The sequence below is a fragment of the Ziziphus jujuba genome, chromosome 2 (genome assembly GCF_031755915.1).
Source record: "Ziziphus jujuba cultivar Dongzao chromosome 2, ASM3175591v1".
Taxonomy (NCBI): Eukaryota; Viridiplantae; Streptophyta; class Magnoliopsida; order Rosales; family Rhamnaceae; genus Ziziphus; species Ziziphus jujuba.
The window spans coordinates 20320392-20340770 of record NC_083380.1 but is presented as its reverse complement, the minus strand read 5'-3'; the positions used below and the strand labels follow the sequence as shown (position 1 = coordinate 20340770).

At 32.3% G+C, this 20379-nt stretch overlaps 1 protein-coding gene across 2 annotated transcripts; it reads right to left on the bottom strand.

Annotated features, from left to right (window-relative positions):
* Positions 1-642: 642 nt before the first annotated feature.
* LOC107419048 (transcription factor BIM1) lies at positions 643-9273 on the bottom strand. 2 transcript variants are annotated; one of them, XM_016027768.4, is made up of 12 exons: positions 8912-9271; positions 8166-8667; positions 7877-7954; positions 6181-6567; positions 4918-5017; positions 4669-4799; positions 4271-4379; positions 3638-3707; positions 3432-3527; positions 2819-3279; positions 1409-1538; positions 643-1098 (listed from the first exon to the last, which is right to left on the bottom strand). In XM_016027768.4, exons 2-12 carry the CDS (start codon positions 8200-8202, stop codon positions 994-996), a joined length of 1704 nt encoding a protein of 567 aa, XP_015883254.3. In that variant the 5' UTR covers positions 8203-8667; positions 8912-9271; the 3' UTR covers positions 643-993. The 2 variants fall into 2 exon arrangements, with proteins under 2 accessions (XP_015883254.3, XP_024929379.3); XM_025073611.3 differs by lacking the exon at positions 643-1098 and adding an exon at positions 2490-2571 and having other exon boundaries at positions 1408-1538; positions 8912-9273.
* Positions 9274-20379: the final 11106 nt, after the last annotated feature.

Below are 20379 nucleotides of genomic sequence, written 5' to 3'. Positions count from 1 at the left end.
AATGAAAAATCATATTTACTTTTGACAGACTTAACTATATACTACAATAAAGACACATTAACTTAAATAGTAATAAAAGAAGGCACGAAAAACCAAAGCTTTAGCTGTTTTGAAGCCTCTTGAGTTGTTCACGTGCGAAATAATTGTTCACGTGCATATTGACATTCCTTCAATAAATCGCCAATCGCTCTTAGAAAACTCCAAATTGAGTACCCTTCTTCTGTTTGTTTTTTTTTTGGATAGAAGTACCCTTTTTCTGTTGGAAATTAGATTCATAGATATTTCCATCTTTATAAGCCTCGACTGCCCAATCTTCTCCAATTAAAAGAGTTTTTATTTCCAAAGCTACCCATGGAATAGAAGACCAATAATCTACAACTTAGAGCAACCTTCCACCCACCCCCACCCCCACCCCCCGCCCCTCAATAAGTAGAGCACTCCTTGTTCGCTAAGTTGTTATTCAAACGTACATACACTCGTGTCAAATGTGTTTATGCATAACCATAGTTAAGGGGTCTTGTGCATTTTAATAGTTTGAAAAGATTATTCATGAGTGTCAAATACTTTATGGGTTACCCTTTAATTTATAAAAGAACTAAAAAAAAAAAAAAAAAAAAAAATGAAACCAAACAAGCACTCGTGTTGTCTTCCCATGGTAGATATCTTATTCCATGGGAATAAAAATAAAGGAAATTAATAATGGTTCGAAAGAACTTTACATGAATTGAAGCTTGAACTCAAAAAGCAGCTTCTAAGCATCAGTATGGAAGCCTCTATGATGTTGTCAAAACCAAAACAAAAACAATACAATACTTTGTTGAGAGATTTCTAGATATTTCAACATACTAACTGAGACACTAAATGTACACTCAATCTCTGTCTCAACCGGGTGAGCTTATGGACCAGCAAAAGACATGAATAAACCCCCCAGGGGCCTCCACCAAAAAATGAATTAAATATAGTTTATTAAGTAAGACAACCGAACTTGTCATATTAGTTTTTGCCTGTCTTGAGCTTCTTTAGGGACTGGTGAGAATCTTCACCATTTTCAACTCCAGAATGCCTTTTCCCTTGGTTGCTCGAAGGAATATCATTATCCTATGGCAGAATGAAAGGAATTTTAGATATGTCCATACAAGATGGAAATACAATATATGTGTTAATGTCTACTTTCATGCACAATGTCCTCTCTGGAAAACTCAATATTTTTTAGTCAATCTCAATTATTGAACTTTCCAAGATTACTCAAAAACTTCTACTTTAAAAGTGCGGTGATAGAGCATCATAGAATATGTATATATTGAGAATATCTTCCCTGGCTATTATTTGAAAGAAACTGCAGAAAACTAGAGGAAATGGAGGAAGAACCAAACCATCAATGGAATAATGCGACATATCATTAACATACCTTAATAGTGGATGTTGCCACAACCGTTTTACTACTTGCTCGCTTCCCAAGCTCAATTTGCACTGAGATGCTGGCCTGTGACAAATCCACACCAGAATTGTGCAGTGCTTGTGTCAAAGTATTTAACAACCTGCTCAATTCCAAAATTATCTTTATGTTACGGACTCGTGTACGTACTTTCAGTTTCAAACGAATTTTGAGATTGTAGAAAAGTTTTATCCGCTAGAAATGACCAATACATACAAGATCACAATTTACACACGTTCAGAGTAGAAGTTGGTAGAGAACACCAGAAAATTAAAGATGCTAAAGTCAAAGAAATCAACAATGACACTATTGCTCAATTGGTTCAAAGCTTAGTTTTAATGCTTTATATGAATATGGAGTAACAAAATGATTTGTAGAAAAATCAAATAATCCACAAATGAATATGAAAGAGAACTAATAATCATGCTTGAGCAGCAAGCAGCCAAACAAAGACTAGGAATATGCTACAAGCAGAAGATTAAATAAAATATCGTAATGTGCACATGTTATTAACAAATTTAACAGGTTAGAATGAGTTGGTTATGTAAATTTTATCTCCTATCATTTCCCTTAGGCTATTGATTCAAAGAAAGAGGTGGAAAAATAAAAGTAGAAGGAAAATAGAAAGGAAAAGTAAAATTGTAGATATGTTTGGTGTTTCAAAGAAACACAGGAGGAAACAATAAATAATTAATATATTACATTAGTAAAAATCATAATAAATAAAATTCTAATTAGGATCTAGTATCTTGCAATCATATGAGTTTCTAGCTAGTTTTTGCATTTTATTTTCTTTCTTTTCTCTCTCCAGTCAGAAACAAATTTAAGTTCCTCTTTCACTCCCACACCAGAGAGAAAAGTCAGCTTGATAGTTGGATGGGCATTATCAATTGAATTTGAATACTTGGATACAGCTTTGAGAGAAGAGACTTAAAATTGAAGAAAAGAATGAAAAATTTAGAGAAAGTAATCTATAGTACACCATTCCTAGAATAGTTGAAGCAGATTCCAATGAACCATTCAGACATTCATACAAAATATGATTGAAAATTACCAGAGGGCGTTGGAGCTCAACACCAAATCAGAAACAGTCAGATGGATGACAACTCGGTAATGGTTGAGAAGAAAAGTAAGAACTGTGTGAATTTATATGTGGAGAAGAAGAAAGGTGCTATTGTCAATAAAAATTCACCCCAGCAGTTGCTCATTTATGCCAGGTCCAAGCAGGCATGACAGCCCAAAACTCACTATTTTTGTTTTCCTCATCAAATTGTGGGAAAAATAAAATTCTTAAAACTCATATCTTTACCTCACGTTTTTCCATTGTATTTTTGTTTTTCCTAGTATAAATGAAGCAACACTGCAAATAAAAGAAATACTAACCCTTGAGAATATGCACTTGAGATGTTAATAGTACCACCTTCAATAGTTAGCTCCTGTTCTTTTAGCTTATCATTAGCAACTGCACCATCCATAGTAGTGCATGATCTTGTCTGACACAACTGGGATTGAGGCTGAGATGATATATTTTCCACATCAGACGCCAATCTAGGATGAACTTGAGGTACTGCACCTCCACTCCTGACAGGTGGGAATAAATTTTGCTGCAGTAACATAGGGAAGGGCATTGCCTTATTTGTCATGCTACTGTGGTGATCCAATGCTTTGAAGGTAGTGACAGTACTTGTATCAGATTCTACTGGATTTTGTGCACCCCCAGGTATTGTTGGAGAAACACAGATATTTTTCTCATCAAACTTTGTGGCGAACACTACTGCAGGATCAGACCCACCCTTGATGCCTCGAGATTGATCAAAACTTTCCCCAAGCCTGTAATTGCTCCTCTGTTTTGAGAAAAAGGGAGAGGAAATATTAATACTATATACAAACATGTATGCAAAAATGTACATAATAGACTAGGAGTAAATAAATAATAAATGCCAATGTTTCCAAATCGCAAAAGAATATAGATTGTCAACCCAAGTAAAGGATTTACCCAAGGCGTTAGTTTTGTTGATTCATTGTTCCACCCTTGATATGACCCCTCATATTTATGTGCTTTCTCCTGTAAAAACTGAATGTACTCGATAACCTGCAAAAATATTTGGAAAAAAAGAATCTCAACGTTCAACAATTTGAATTGAAAGCCAGAAAAGAAATATATACATATCTATATATATATATATATATATCAATGTGTACCTCTAACAAGAATGACGCCTTATCTCTCTTCTGGTCACTATGAGGAATCAGTTCTCTCAGCATCTGAAATCTGTATTAACTTTCAAATCAAATTTAGTGATGTTGGCAACAATTTTCTGAAGTAATAATGTATTAATTTCAACAAGCAAGGGAAAAAATGGACCATAAAAAGTCTTGGGTATCACTCCACATATGCGTGTATTTATATATTCAACTTTTCAAGGAAAAATGGATTACTTCATTGTATAGACTCGATTAAATTTAGAGGTTCAACAAATTTTTCGATTACCTGTAATCTCTCAAAATCAACAAAAGCAACAAGCTTACTATATATAGGTACTTATAGAATCATTTACCACACTGTCCTCCCATCCCAATAAAAGTTCTCAAACCACATTCATATAACATATGTATGAAAAATCAAAGTTAAAAAATGTAGATATTTCTAGCACATCCCAAACCCCAATTCACTAGTTAAAACAACGTAGAATAAAACATATCGATTAATTATGCCATTTAATGTTTGAAGACGGAATTAGTATAAATAACCCAAAACCTACAAGAGAGGTCACTGAAAAGAAAAAAAAAAAGGAGTAAAGTATATTCAGCATTGACAAAAAATTATAAACTTGCCGGTCATTTATCTTGCTTCTTCTACGCTGCTCTGTTGCAGAATGCTTAGACCGCGGCGTGTTAGCCTTCTGGTCAGAGTTCTTACCATCAATTTTTACCCTAAGTTCGCCTGAAAAAAATATACTCTCTTATTAAACTCTTCGAAACTTCAGAAATTATTAAATCAATTAGGAAGCAGAAACAAAAGTTAAATGAAAAAGACAAAAATAAAAGTCTTATTCAACAAACTAACAGAGTTCCAACATTTCCATTAGCTGCCTAAACAATCATCCTTCATCTAAGCAATAAAATATAATGACAAAAAACCAAACCTTTAAAGAATTCCAATAATTTATGATGCATTGAACACACAGGAAGACATCATGAACGACCTAAAATTATCTAAGCACAAGGCATACCTTTGTGGGTAGTTGTTGAAAGCTCTTTCTTCAGAACAAGCTCTTCCTCTTCGTCAAGTTCGTCTTCCTGGTTGCTACCCTTTGCGGACTTTATCATCTCCATGAAGCTTTGATTCCTCTGTAGCGATTGCCTATGGAAATTCCCACAAATCGGATTCTCAGCTAAACGAGACTAGTGGAAGATACCACAAAAATTACGAAAACAAAACTAATAATATAGTGGTGCGTGGAAGGACAAAAATGACTAACTGGGATGAAGAGAAAGAGCCAAAGCTCTTGCGATGGTTGCTGGAAGATGACACTGACGGCCGTTCTGACGACGCCCATTGTCCGACTCTCGCCGCTGGCTCTGTCAGAAAGCAGCATTCATGAGTTCACGACAGATTATCTTCCCTCTTCTGCAAATGCAAACGTTTGCATCCGACAGAACGGGCCGAATTCGGCCCAGAAACAAGGCCCGTATTTTAAGTCGGGTTAGCAAGTTCTTAATACCAGCACTCCTAAACAATCATTTATCCAGTGATATTCAATTGATAAATTATGATTTAAAAGACCGGGGTGATGAGGGAAAAATTATTGTAAATGCTAAAAAAAGTACGTAGTTCTTTATGACTCTCTACAAAGGAAGGAGAACAGAAATACCATTTTTGATTTTATATAGGACCACACAATAATCATTCAGTGTTAAGTAGCCAGAAGTAAAATAAGATAGCCTGTAGGCATTTCGCTACTATGACAACTAACTTTTAATCTTCTCCCAAGTAATTCCCAGTTAAGAACAGCTCTTCTAAAAATACCCAAACATAAGTACAAGTGAATCCTAAGCAAAGTGGTATTGGGTGAATATCAAAGAAAATTTGTTCATAGTAAGCACTCCACATATCTTGTTATTCCTCTGTTGTTTCTTCCTTTTGCTCGACCGGCACCTATGTAGTCCTATATTGCGCAACTAATTTCCATGACTACTCACCCTGTTATATTCGCATATCTCAAAACTTTAGAATTTATAAAGTTAGTAGAAAATGGTAAAACTCTAGCAATTATTTTCCAGATGGGCCAAGAGGTACACTACAAGGCTGCAACTGACGTGGAGCTGCATGGTCAAGTTGACCAAACCAATACCCCAACTTTTTTTCTTTTGAAACGAACTCTCCAAGCTAATGGACAAGACATTACATGTCTTTAACATCTGTCGCTAGCCACTATGTTAACAAGGTCCACTTTTAAACGCAAAACAAGTATAGATGGAAGTGAACCTGTTATCCATGAATGCCAGGAGATTATCATAATTCATATTAGTAGCTTGCACGTGCTAAACAAGCCAAGAAAAATGTCAATTTTCGTAAGTACAGAGGCATTTGTCTTCATTTATGTGAAGGTTCGGATATTGGGAATCTGCATTATTGTGCATTGAGTGCATGCTAAATGAACTTTTTTGGTGGCCATGCACACATATGGATGACTCAAAATGAAAAATAAAAAAACCACATACATCAAAACACAAATTTTTACCTCCAACACCTGGTCTTTCTCCCATATTCTCCTTCCCTGTCTCTCCCTTTTTCACCGCAGATTCATCCCACAAAGTGAATCCACTTCCGGAATAAGAACTGCAGTTTGAGTTTCCATCATTTCTGTCATTACTACTTGTTTGAGCGACTGTAAATACATTCCCGGCCTCCGGCTTCGGAACCTTTTGATTGAAATAGGAAATGTGACTTATACTGTAAGTCCCAATCCCACCGGGGAGAAGGTGCGCAAAGGAAGGAGGTGCTGCTGGAGGTGGTGGCTTTTCAGCTGTTGATATCTCAACAGAAGCAGCTTCTTCTTTAGCACAGGCACCTTTTCCTATGCGTTCAAGTGGTTGTAGAAAATCTTGAGTTTTGAGATAACCTCCTCCTGTTTCAGACATGAAAGAAAGAAAGAAAAGTCATATTTGGTTATAGCAGTGATCCAACAAAACGTCTAGACCTAGCAAATATTTTGAAAGTGGCATGACTACAATCAAATAAACTAGCTAATATATTGTAAACAACAAAATAGCACATCTATTTACCCAAAAAAAAAAAAAAGTTCTAGGTATCATTTTTTTTTTTTTTTCTTTAAGGACCCATTTTTGTTTTTTATTTTTTTTTTATATCAGTTTTTTTCATTTTTTAAAATTTTTTTTAATGGTAATCAGTTTAACTCTTCCACTTTCCAACTTATTGCAACGTCGATTAATTAGCCTACTTCTTCGAAAAGAAAACTACAACCTAAGGGGAGTTATGAAAGCCGTGACCTGTAACCAGTAGTGGTCTTGAACTTGGGAAAATTGTTTGGAGAAAGTAAAGAAAGTTGAATGACAATTTGAAACTTAAAGAAGAAAAATATATCAGAATTCAAAAGTTATTTGGAGACGAAGTAATTGCAAAATTATGAGAGAAACGAAATATTTTAAAATTATTTAGGGCAGCAAAGTTTGACAAACTAAAATTCACCGCTTTAACAAGTGCAACACAATGCTCAAAAGATCAAGCACTCCCAAAAAAAATAAAAATTAAAAAATAAAAAAGATAAAAAAAATTCAGTTGTAACAGATCCAAATTTTTCATCTTTGGTTGCCCAGGAGAAAACTATGAAAGTAAAAAATAAAATAAAATAAAAAGTTTTCATAATTACTACGAAGGAGCCCATGTCTAAATAGTAAATTTTCTGAGAGTGAATGACACGGGCGTGCGTCTTTATGAGGACGCTTTTACAATTCAGAATACCATGCACCTGCATAGGGTCTTGAGTGTGATACGTCAAATCACGACTAACACCCCTCTAATGGGACCCATTCAAACACCCCATGCCAATCTGATGGTGCTGATTGCTAACTGCTAGCCCTTTCCTTTTCGGATTTGGCTAACCTATTTAAAGACTCATGGCCCAGATCCATGATTCAATTCCCGTCACGTGCGTCCTTAATCGTGATGGAGGCAATTAACCAAGATATATCAGATATTTCTCTCACACTCACTAATTGGCTTAGATCATATTTTAAAAAAACCACAAAATATCAAACCAAAAAAAAAAAAAAAAACTTAAAATCATTTTTTTGATCACCAATTATATTTTTTCTCTTTCTTTTTTGATTTCGAAAAATATTAAAAAGAGATATAATTTTTTTTTTTTAAATTTCGAAAAATATAAAAAAGAGAAAGAAGAAGAAGAAGAAGAATACCTTGAGAAGGTGTTCTTGGATCTTGTTGGGCAGTTGAATGACTGTACAGTGACAGAAAGTCATGCGTCGGTTTTCTTCCTGTGGGAAAACTTTGACATCGCAGTTAGACAAAAAACAAAAGCAAAAAACAAAATAATAATAATAAGAATAATAATAAATATAAATATGAATCTGAAAAAAATAATAATAATAATAATCTGATACTGTTTTCTAAATGAAACAAAGCAAATAGAAAACAGAAACAGAAACTGAAAAAAAAAAAAAAAAAAAATCTGGTTCCGTAAAATACCTTCGGTTTCATAGGGACGGGGTTGAGGAAGCTCCATAAACACTCAGATGCTATTTTTCTGTGAATTTTTGTTGTTCTTTATCTACCAGATTTCGGAAATAATATCCGCCGGAAACAAAATTCTGACTGGTTTCTGTGATTCTTCGTTCTAACGACTCTGAGAGCGTTGAATTTTAATGGGAACTTAGAGCTTGAGAGTAAATTGTGGGGGTCGGAGACTGGAATTCTTTGGAGAGCTTCGTAGATCTGTCTCGTACAGAAAAGCTGAGTAGTTTGGAAGGAGATTTATGCCTCCGAAAGAAGATCGGAGGCGCATTCACTTTCTCTTTCTATTATCGATGTCTCGAGCAACGCAAGCTTTGATTCCAAAAGGAAACACTGGAAAAGTGTTTAAAATTTTCTCGGGAAAATTCCGGCGCCGATTTGCCAAAGAAAATACTTTTACCAACAATTCAGCCGTGGAAAATTCTGAACACTCGCTACAACTTTGAATTCGGCGAATCTACAATCGTGATAAAAAATTTAAAAAAAAAAAATTAACTAGACCGCCAGAACCAAAATCATCAAGCAGATATGCAGAACAACTAACTTTCCACAATTCAAAATCAAAGAATAATTTCACAAACAATCATCCTACAAAACAAGATACAAAAAAGAGATCCGAGTGAGAAGTTCCGAAATTCTGAATTTTGATGTAAAAAAATACATATATGTATATGTATACATGGACATGCATATAAGCATACCTCTAATCCCAGAAATGAAAACAGCAATCTACGTGCAGTTTCAGCACTCTTCTGCTTCACCAAGCCAAACAGAATTCAAATTCGTGATTATAAAATGCTTTGAATTCAGAGCTTCCAATTCCAACCATAAAAATCTCTGCTTTTTTCCTCTTTTTATCTCTCTCTCATTCTTTTTTAAATTATTTTCTCTGGAAACGAACAGTGCGGCGATAGTCGGGGCTTGAGGTCGGACTCTCTCTATCTCTCTCTCTCTCTCTCTGTCTCTCTCTCTGTGCGTGTGAGTTTCTTTAGTTGAATATCTTTTATACAGTTTCTTCTTTGCTTGCTTGCTTGCTGGCTTGCTGGCTTTCTTTTGCTTTCTTTCTGTTTTTTTTATTTTTTATTTTTTTTATTTTTTTAATTCTTTTTTAAGTCGTTGTTTTCCGTTAGGTGAAAACGCCGTTTGGTTAACGACGTTGCGGCTGGGGATGACGGAGTTAAGATGTTGACGGACGAGTGATGTGGGCGGCTAATGCTATTGCTCGCCGTTTACTCTGTCTGAGAACGGCATAATGGTTCACGGAACTCAATGATTTACTTTTTGTGCATTTTTTAAGTTTTCAGCAATCCCGATTAATATTTTTTAATGATTTGGCAATCCCGATTAATAATTCTCTTCGCTCTAGTTTGTGTTCTTTTATGATTTAAAAAAAAAAAAATTTGTGTTCCTTGGCCCACCAAATAAATATTTTAGAAAATTATTTTCTAAAGAAGTATACTAAAGGAGAAGATTATTTTTAATTATTGAATAATGTGATGCAGTTTCTTGATCGATGTAATAATAATAATAATAATAATAAGAATGTCACCAGTTTCACAAGTTGAGTTTTTAAATACACATCAAATTCAATTCTTACATTTAAAAAAAAAAATGTTTCCATAAAATCATTTGGAATACAAATACAACTTTCTTTCTCTTTGCATTATCATCAAAATTAACTACCAACATTTAAAGAAAAAAAAAAAACCAATATTTTCAACCCAACACATAAAATTAAGAATAAGAAGTCAGTTAAACTCCAATTATTCTAATTTGAATGATTTTTAAGTATCCACCTTATCAACACGACGGCTAGTATTTATCAAAAAAAAAAAAAAAAAAGATGCTATTAGAAAGTGTGAAAATCTTCTCAATATATTAAATGTGGATTGTATTATTCTCAATATTCAAAAATAAAGTAATTTATCTTCGTTTTGGCAATGAGCACAGGTAATAACTCCAATATCTTGAATCAATATTTGGGGCCGAAACCTTCCCTCTAATTTATCAAAATAAAAAATAAAAAATAAATTGTAATTTGAAATTTTTCAAAAAGAAGTCCAAAATTAGTTTTAGCATGTGGATTATTTTAATACCCCATACATCTAATAGCATATACATTAATATATTATTGTTGATAGTTTTTTTAAAAACATAAGGGCATGTATTTTACCGTTTTACAAGACAATTTTTTATTTTATAAACTGGGAGATCATCAAAAATGCATTTGGTAGCTATTTTTTAAAATATAAGATGAAAAAAAAAGTTGAAAACATTCTTCAAAATATAGAAAAATTTAGAAAACATCTCAATTTTACATGTATTTTAAAAATTTTGGAAACAAAAATACTAATAAAGAATAGATAGTATTTCTCAGTTTAATTAAAAATAGTTGTTTTATATAAATACATACCATATTTAATATGTACTACAAGATCCTATAGCAACCTTGTCCTGATTAGCTAAGATCGAAAATATTTTAAATGAAGGTATACAATGTCTTAACGATGACAAAGTTAGGATTGCAACTTTTTTTACTAGAAATGATGTTCTTGGTAAGTTAATGAGAGAACATTATAAACGTATAATTTGGAACTATTTAAGGATGCTTTCAATACAAAATTTTGCCCTCCAACTTATAGAGAACTAAAAAGATTAGAGTTTGAGAAGTTAACTTAAAGAAGCATGTATATTGCAGAGTATAAGCAGAAATTTAGAGAACTATGATAGTTTGGTCGTTTCATGATTCCTAATGACTCCTCCAAAAAACAAAGATTCTTGAATAATTTAAATAAGCATATAGCATTGGTTGTCTCAAAAGCTCATCATTTTACTTATTAGTCTCTTCGAAAAGTAATCTTATAGTTTGAGGGATAGACTATCATATGAAAACCCCAATGTCGATCTTATAACGGTACATCTTCAGACACTTCTAATACAGGATCATCCAAAATGGGCAATTACAATTTAAAATTGCATGGCGATAGTGAATTTTGAGGTAGTCATGGTACAAGTGGTAGTAGAATTCGAGGGAGATACACGCAGTCATAATACTAGCTAACAGTCATTGGGTAATGGCATCAGTCCGGACAATTTAGCTATCGATAAGGTAGATGATTTGGAGATAGATATCATGTTCTTTTTAGCTCTTGTGGTATGTTCCACCTTGAGACTTGCTAGAAGAATGGAGTTGCTACCATTGTCAACATAGTGGTCATTTTAAGAGAGAGTGTCCTTACTTCACACATAATGGTATTGGGGATTCAAGATCTAGTTCTTAATCTCAGCAGGTTAATGGTGTTAAGAGACAAGATACGGAAGTAGGACATACTAGTGGCTCTCATCTACTAATGAAGCATAGTCAACACCTATGGCCAGAGGTAGTGGTTAAAACGGATGACCACCGAACTAAGTAAGGGTTTTTGGCATGATACACTAAGAAGCTTAAGCTACTTCAGATGTGGTTACAAGTATGGTACCAATTATTAGCATTGACACACATATTTTCATTGATCCTAGAGCTAGACATAAATTTGATGCATGTATTCTCATTGATCCTATATCATTACCTCCCTATATAATAACCTCAACTGAGTTGATAAAGTTAAAAGCTCAATTACAAAAGTTAGTGGATATATGGTTTTTGATGATCTTCTATATTAGCCTCCAAAAAAAGAGAGAGATTTTACTATTGATATGGTTCCTAACATAAATTTTATATCCTTTCCTCCCTATAGAATAACCCCAACTAAGTTGAAAATGTTGAAAGTTCAATTATAGAAGTTAGGGGATAAAGACTATGAGACCTAGTGTTTCATTTAGGACACACCAGTTTTATTTATGAAGTAAAATGATGGTTTTTTAATAAGATTGTGTACTGATCATCGGCAATTAAATGAAGCTAATTAGTATTATTTACCATCCATTAATGATTTATTTGATCAACTCCAAGGTGCTAAGGTATTTACCAAGATTGACTTGAGATTGAGTTATCATCAATTAAGAATTAAAACTTAAAATTACTTTTATGACTTAGTATGGTCATTATAAGTTCTTGGTGATGTCCTTTGGTTTGACTAATACATCTACAGCTTTTATGGACCTCATGAGCAGGGTATTTCATCCATTCTTTGATCGATTTATCGTTGTTTTCATCAATTATATTTTGTGTATTTCCTAGCAAGGAAGTGTATGAAAAGCATTTGAATATGTTTTTGTAAACCTTGAAAAAACATCAGTTGTAAGCCAAATTTAACAAGTGTAAGTTTTAGTTGGATAGAATAAATTTCCTTGAACATATTATTTCGACATAAAGCATATATATATATATATATGGACCCTTAAAAGGTTGAAGCAGTGTCAAATTGGAAATACCCTACTAGTGTAAATAAGGTATGAAATTTCCTTGGCTTGGCAAATTATTACTGTCATTTTGTCAAAGATTTCTCCAAGATAGCTGCATCTCTTTATCAGTTAACTAGGAAAGGAGTCAATTATGTGTTAGGTTGACAACTATAAGCAAAGTTTCCAAGAGCTTAAGCAAAGATTGACTTAGACACATGTCGTAGCACTTTCTAAAGGTAATGAAGCTTTTGAGGTATATAGTGATGTCTCACGACAAGGTTTAGGATATATGCTAATACAACATGATAAGCTGACTACTTATGTTTGTAGGCAGCTCAAGAAGCATGATTTGAATTATCCTACATATAATTTAGAGCTTGCTGTCATGGTGCTTCCATTGAAGATATGAAGACAATATCTTTATGGAACTACTTGTCAATTTTCATTAATCATAAAAGGCTTAAGCATATTTTCACGCAAAGAGAGTTGAATTTGAATGGACGATATGGATAAAGTTATTTAAAGATTATGATTATACTAATGACTAGCATCTCTATAAGTCTAATGTAGTACTTGATGCTCTTGATAGAAAGGCTACAGGTTCTTTAGCTCACATACAATCAGTACAACTTCTATTAATAGTGGAATTAAAAAAGTTAGGAGTTGAGTTGAGTGTGGATTTAACAGGAGTTCTCTGAGCTAGTTTCTGAGTTCAACCGGTACTCAGTGATAGGATTCATGATCCTCAAATGCTAAGGTTAAGAGATAAGGTTGACAAAAGATTAAGAATAGATTTCACAATTAGAGATGCTGGTGCTTTGATAAAGAACTCAAGAAAGTGATTCTTGATTAAGCACAAATTTAGGCTACGTTATGCATCCTAACGGTATTAAGAAGTATTGTACTTTATGCGAATATTATTAGTGGATTAGTATGAAGAAGAAAATTAAAAATATGTGCCTAAATGTTTGGTTTGTTAACAAGTCAAAATTGAGAAATAAAAACCTTTGGGACTTTTAGAACCTTTGCTTACTTTCGAATGAAAATGGAAACATATTATTATGAACTTTGAATTCAAGCTTTCTCGCACTTGAAAAATTCATAATGGTATTTGGGTGATTGTTGACCTATTCACGAAGTCCACACACTTTTTACCACTTTATGAGACCTATTCCTTGCATATGTTGGTAGAGTTTTTTTGTAAACAAGATTGTGAGTTTGTATAGAATTCTTATTTCAATTGTATCAAATAGAGACACCCGGTTTACATCCACGTTTTAGCAAAGCTTACAGGAAGCATTAGGTACTGAGTTGTATTTTAGTATTACCTTCCAATTTTAAATCAATGAAAAATCAGAGATGACTATACAAACCATAAAGGATATGTTGAAGTCTTGCGTGTTGCAGTTTAAAGGCAATTAGAAGCCTTACTTACCTTTGGCAAAGTTTACCTATAATAATTATACTATTCAAGTATTGGAATGACACATTTTAAGATTGTATGGAAAACAATGCAAAACTCCTTTTGTTGAAATAAGGTTGGTAAGCAAAAACTCATAGGCCTTAATTATGTTTAGATGATAATAAACAAGGTCAAGATCATTCGTAACAGGTTGAAGGCAACTTAAAATATAAAAAGGTTATGCATATGTGAAAACAAAGGATCTTAAGTTTGAAATTAGAGTTAGACAAGGTATTTCTAAAGTTAACATCATGGAAAAGTATGGTGCATTTTGGAAAATGTGAGTAGTTAAGTCTAAGGTATATTGGACCCTACAAAATTATCTAGAGAGTTGACCAATGGCTTATAGGCTTGCCTTGCCTATGGTTTCTTAGATTTATGATGCCTTCCAAGTATTTACGCTTCACAAGTACACATGCGATCCTTCATATGTGTTAAAGATACAAACTATTAGGTTGAGAGAAGACTTGTTATATGAAAAGCAATCAATTGAGATTCTAGACCGAAAAGATCAAATGCATTCATACTAAGACCATTCCACTATTGAAGTTTTTGCGGAGAAACCATACAGTCAAAAAAGGCTACTTTGGAGCCAAGGAGAAAATTCGAGCTCAATATACAAATTTCTTTCCTTGAATCAAGTAATGACATTTTGAGGATGAAACTATTGTAATGGATGTAAGTTGTAATAACTTATCTCGAGAAAACACCCAGAATTCAAATTTTTGAACAGTTTAACTAAAATTGACCGAGTTAGACCTATAGGAAAGGTAAGAGGTTGACTCTCTTTTAAGCTTAAAATTTACTTAGAGATCGTCGATATAAACTCAAAAATAGTGGCGCAAAGAAATTGAAACAATCATTTGAACGTTATGGCCAAAATAGTGTAGTGATATTTTTGTAATTATTAAATTTGAAAGTTTTCTTGGTTTTCTTCCAATTTTGAGACCCCTATTAGGAATCCTCCGAATTTAAATGATTTTAACCTGGAAATTAATCATTTTCACTCTCTCTCTACATTCTTTTTCTTTCTATAAATTACAAATTTTAAACTTTCATATATTAAGCCATAGACCTTTGTTTGCTTCATCGTTGGTAACTTTAGAAAGCTGTGTAGCAAAGAACACATTGGTACCAAGATGTTGCCCATCTTGCTAGAGTAGTCAGAATCTGACCAGAAAGTTATAGTGAGGATCCATCTTTTTGATAGCAGAAATCTAATGACTCCCACCAATGAAGGAGGATCCTTTACACTAGTTTCCAACTCCTAAGTCTATTTTAGGCATTAACGAAGCTTAAAATCCTATCCATCTTGCCCAATCACAAGACTTAGCTTAGAGGTCTAATTTTCTTTGGATTTTCTATTGACCCACCAACATCTTTAGCTTTAATCGAAGATAAATTTGTATTCTACATCTCTTGGACTTTAATTTGTATATAATTTACGGATTTTGGTTGAGTTTCAAAGAAGACTCAATTATAGGTTAATAAAATTCGATTTTGAAGTAATTAGCTAGCTATGGGATGTTTTAATAGCAATTGTTGGTCAATATAAATTTTGGTGATATATGGAAATGAACCCATAGTTCAATATCAAAAAATTGTGCAGATATTGAAAATATTTGAACCTATAGGGAAAATGGGTTTATATTGGATTTTAGATAAATAAGCTTGTAAATTTAGGATTGTTAGGTTATGAATACAATATTAAAATATTCAGCACGAATACACTAAGCTATATATTTTTCTATGGTTTAACAGAATATTTTAGTAGTATTTTCGGTACCTGAAATGAGATAGGAGGTGATATAGTGATTATGAACCAAGTTTGAGCTATCTTTATGTGAGAATATTTATTTTCAAAATTGATTTAAGATTATAAGCAAATTTATATTATTATGTTGTATATTTGGAAGTATGAATTTTATAAGTCTATATTATATGTTAAATGATTTATATGATATATGATTTCAGATGGTTTTTCTAATGTGTTTTATTTTTTTTTTAAAGAATTATGGATTTCAATTATATTGATTTACAAATTTGTGAGAAGAAAAAAAAAAATATATATATATATATATATATGGATATACTTTTGGGTGGGAAAGTTAAGGAGGTAATAGACTGCTTCCACTCATAATAGATATGTCAAACAACACGAACTCATGACCAAAACCATAAAAACTCAACTTTCGATGATAACAAAATTCGCTCAAAAAGGCCAAAGTCTATAAAAGAAAATTCAAGTTTCATTAACCTCATGATAAATTGTTCATTTGACCACAAAAAAGTACAGCAGTGGATTGTGAATCCACCATGCATGGGTTCATTTAAGCTAGATATGAGGTCTCAAATAAGTGGTATCTTAAGACGCTAAAGGCAATAAGATATTTTCCCTATCCCCAATTGCTCTGGACACACTAAGATGCTAGATGATGTTATGTTACAAGTTTGGTATTAGGTATGTTACATGTGTTTTTGTAAGATTTATGGAATATATTTATACATGGACTTGGATATGGTACATAAGATTTTACATAGATTTCGATATGATTATGGATCGGATATAGTGATAGATTTTTTATTTTGGCTTATGGAATGAATATTTGAAATGAGATTTAATTATTTTTTTATTTTATCTCAAAGGTTTTTGGTATTACATGAATTTTTATGGGTTAATTTTTATGAGTTTATAAACTATTCTACAAATTTGTTTTTTATTTTATAAGTTTCTAAACTATTTTATAAATTTCTATGAAATATTGAATGAATTGATCATAAATTAGGATATTTTATGATTTCTGGCGTCAAAGATACTAATCGTAGGAATAGCAAGGGAAAGGGAATTTCCACAATGAATGCAAATACCTCTAATATCATTTGAGAATACAAATTTTTGTTATACTCAAAATATTTATTTTGGTTAGAATCACTAGCAGAAATAATCAAATGATTCTTGTGATACATCTATAGAAAGACTCGTTCGAATATAATGCTTAAGAGACCCTGTTTATGAGGCTTAGGGATCCATAATCTTGACATAAAGGAAAAGCTAAAAGTTCAAGCTTCTAAGGAGAGGATATGTTTTTCTAGGATATTCTAAGTTATAGAATTTTGTAGATTTTTTTTTAACCTATTTGACAGGTTTTATAAAATTTACTTTCAAAACAAGGGAATATTTTTTTGGATGAATACATAGATGTATATATTTTCAATTATATCGTATTCTTCACTCACTAAGCTTGTGTCACATATTGCATGTTTTAAACTATTCCCTTCAACTATTGCTGACAAGTCATCACCATAAGTCCGCAACTCCATACATCCATTAGTTTGCTGCAGATATACATGTTTATATTTCTTTTGGCACTTCGATGGATTATGTATCTATATAAATATTTTCTTTCCATGTATTAGATAATTGCACTATTATGGTATGTTTGGGTAAAGGTAAAGTCAATAGGAATCTAATTCTCTTGAGAAAGTGATAACTTTCTTTTATTTGGATACTTACTGTGAAGTGGAAAAGTATGGACCTAGGAAATTAGATTGCTACCAATGTAGGAAAATATGTGGTAAAGTTGTTCCCATCTATATAGATATCATTTTGAGAATCCCAGATAAAATAGTTTTAATTTTTTTTTTAAAATATATATTTACCCTTAATTTATTCTATAATATTAAATTTAATCACTTATTAATCCCAACTTTTTCCATTACTCATCAAACAGATCAAAAGAAAAAATAACTCTTAGGAAACTAAATTCAGGAAATTAATTTTTCTTTCAATTTTGACACTTCCCAAACACCCTGTTAAAGTTGCTTTTGCGAGCCTACTATATAATCCATAAGTTTATATTCTTGAGACTCTATCAAAAGTTCCAACAAGTCTCACTCTAATGGAGGTAAGTTGGAAGCAAAGTTTATTTCCAAACTGATCTTTAAAAAAAAAAAAAAAGGCAAAATCGCCACTCCACGCCTTGCAATCAAATTCAAAATGACTTTATCATCATCATAAAGTAAAGTCAATGAATTAAACACCAAAAGTATAAGAGCATAATCATCAATGATGAATATGAATTGTTTTGTATGTGGTGTAGAAAATGACGTTGTTTAAATTTAAGTGACATAAATGTAAAATCAATTTTATAATTATTTTTTTAACAGTAATATGTACAAAAATTATATATTACTATTAATTAATTATATATTTTATAACTATTTTTTTCTAATTTTGAAAAAAATCGATTTTTTAGGGGGAAAAAAATTGTTGTTTAGATAACTTTACAGTATCTAATAATGCCTTTAGAAGTAAACATTTACGTTAACTATATTTAGACCACATTAACTTGCATTTATTTTAAACATTACCATTGCAGAGAAATTTCTTTAAAATATTGTCCATATTGCCTTTGTGTCATGTATATTTTCCCAATCTATATTCCTATTAGAAATGCTCTAATCATCAGTATCAACACCACTTTCCATCATTATTTTCCTATGAAATTCCCTAGCTATATCGATGTATGAAATTCCCAAGCTATATCAATGTTTTCCTTCAAAAGAACATCAAGTATGGAGTTGAAGATCTTCAAAGAAGGTTTGCTGCCAAACCTAGAAACCAAATTTAGCACTTTGATGACCTTTTAAACCATGTGAGCATACTAAGGCCTTGGGTGATAGTAACAAAAATATTCTCATTAGGGGGAAAGCCAACTAAGGTTGGCATAATTATAAAACACAAGGCAAAATTTCAAGGATTAGTATTGCTACTTGTGTTCAAGATGCGAGACTTCTCGTCCAAGAGACTTTCACGATTAGCGCCAGTCTTGCTTTGATTGCTTATGATTTCGCTATTCTTTCTATGTCTTTGCTTGGTTTTGAGCATTGAAAGCTTCGATTGCTTAAGAATGAGTTCATCAGGTCAAGTTTTAGGTTGATTTGTTATGTGGAAGTTAATGATGGGAGATGGAAACACATTTTCTAGAATATACAAGACGAAAATAAAGTTGGTAATGAGATTTGAGTGAGACAAGGCGCAATTGCTTTTTGCAAAAACTCTTTGATTCAAAACAAAACTATTATTGGTAATAATAAGATTTGAGAAAGACTAAAACTTCTAGCTACTTTTAACTAAGAATTAATTTTCAAATTTCTCTATGTCTCAATCTTTTATCTCCTTGATTGTTTCAAAACGAGGGTTATTTGTTTTATTAATCCTCAAATATTAATTCCTAAATCGAATACTCTTTTCCAAAAACGCCCATGTCAAATGGTGGAAAAAGACCCATAATGCTCTTTCCAAATTGTCACATGAGCAATATGTGTTGAATTCATTAAACGAATTCAATGAAGAGTATAAAAAAAATCAACAGTACTATGTTTATGATAGTTTAGTTACAAAATATAAAATAAATTTCATCATAATTCTGTTTATAATTTTTAACTGAAAAAAATTGAAAACTATTAAATTCATATACATTTATGTATAATTAAAATATTTAGGTTGTGACACGCGTAAGTGCTTGAAAGACGCACAATGTACAAAGCATACTGAAACACGCGTAAGTGCACGATGTGTCGTATCTGTATGTTTTGGATGAAGAGCTCGTGGGGCAGGGTAGTTACCTGCACACGTAAAAATTAATTATTTTTTCCCAAGTACAGCAGCTTATTATAAAAGTACATCAGATTTCAAAGGTTAAAAAGAAAATAATCACGTGAGGGTAAACAATACGTTGACACATGAACAGAAAAACCGTTGACCTTTTTTTTTGGCCTTTCTCTTTCTTCCAGAAATTAAGATTAATATTTAAGAGGTGATGATTAGAGGGAACAGATCCCGATTATCTTAAAAGTAAAAAATGGTATTATTACTACTACTGCTACAATGGCTGAGTAAGCTTTTCCTTTTTTCTTTTTTTTTGATTTTTAGGTGAGATTAGAGGCAGAGGATGTTGGTGGTAAGGGAGGAAATGTCACGTGATGTGGCTCTTTTTCTCTCTGTCAAAAATTGAGGGATTTTTGGGCTGGTGCCGAGAAACACGGGGCTTTTTATGTGTGTAGGGCATGGTGCCATGGCATGTGACCTCAGATTCTATTTCTCGTTTTCTTTCTCTCTCCTATCTCATATGCAGCATAGTAACAAATTTTCGAAGTAATGGACACAATTATTTATTTTCCGCCAATCATCAAAATTCATTGAATCGCTATATAAAGTCTGCATATTAAAAACAAGCTTTTGAATTAAATAAGAAAGGATATTGACTTCAAGGTATACTAAAATATAAACAGTTTGGCATTTTACATATAAACTCTTCTTTTTTTATTTTTCACTTCTTAACTAATTTGTTATACAAGTAA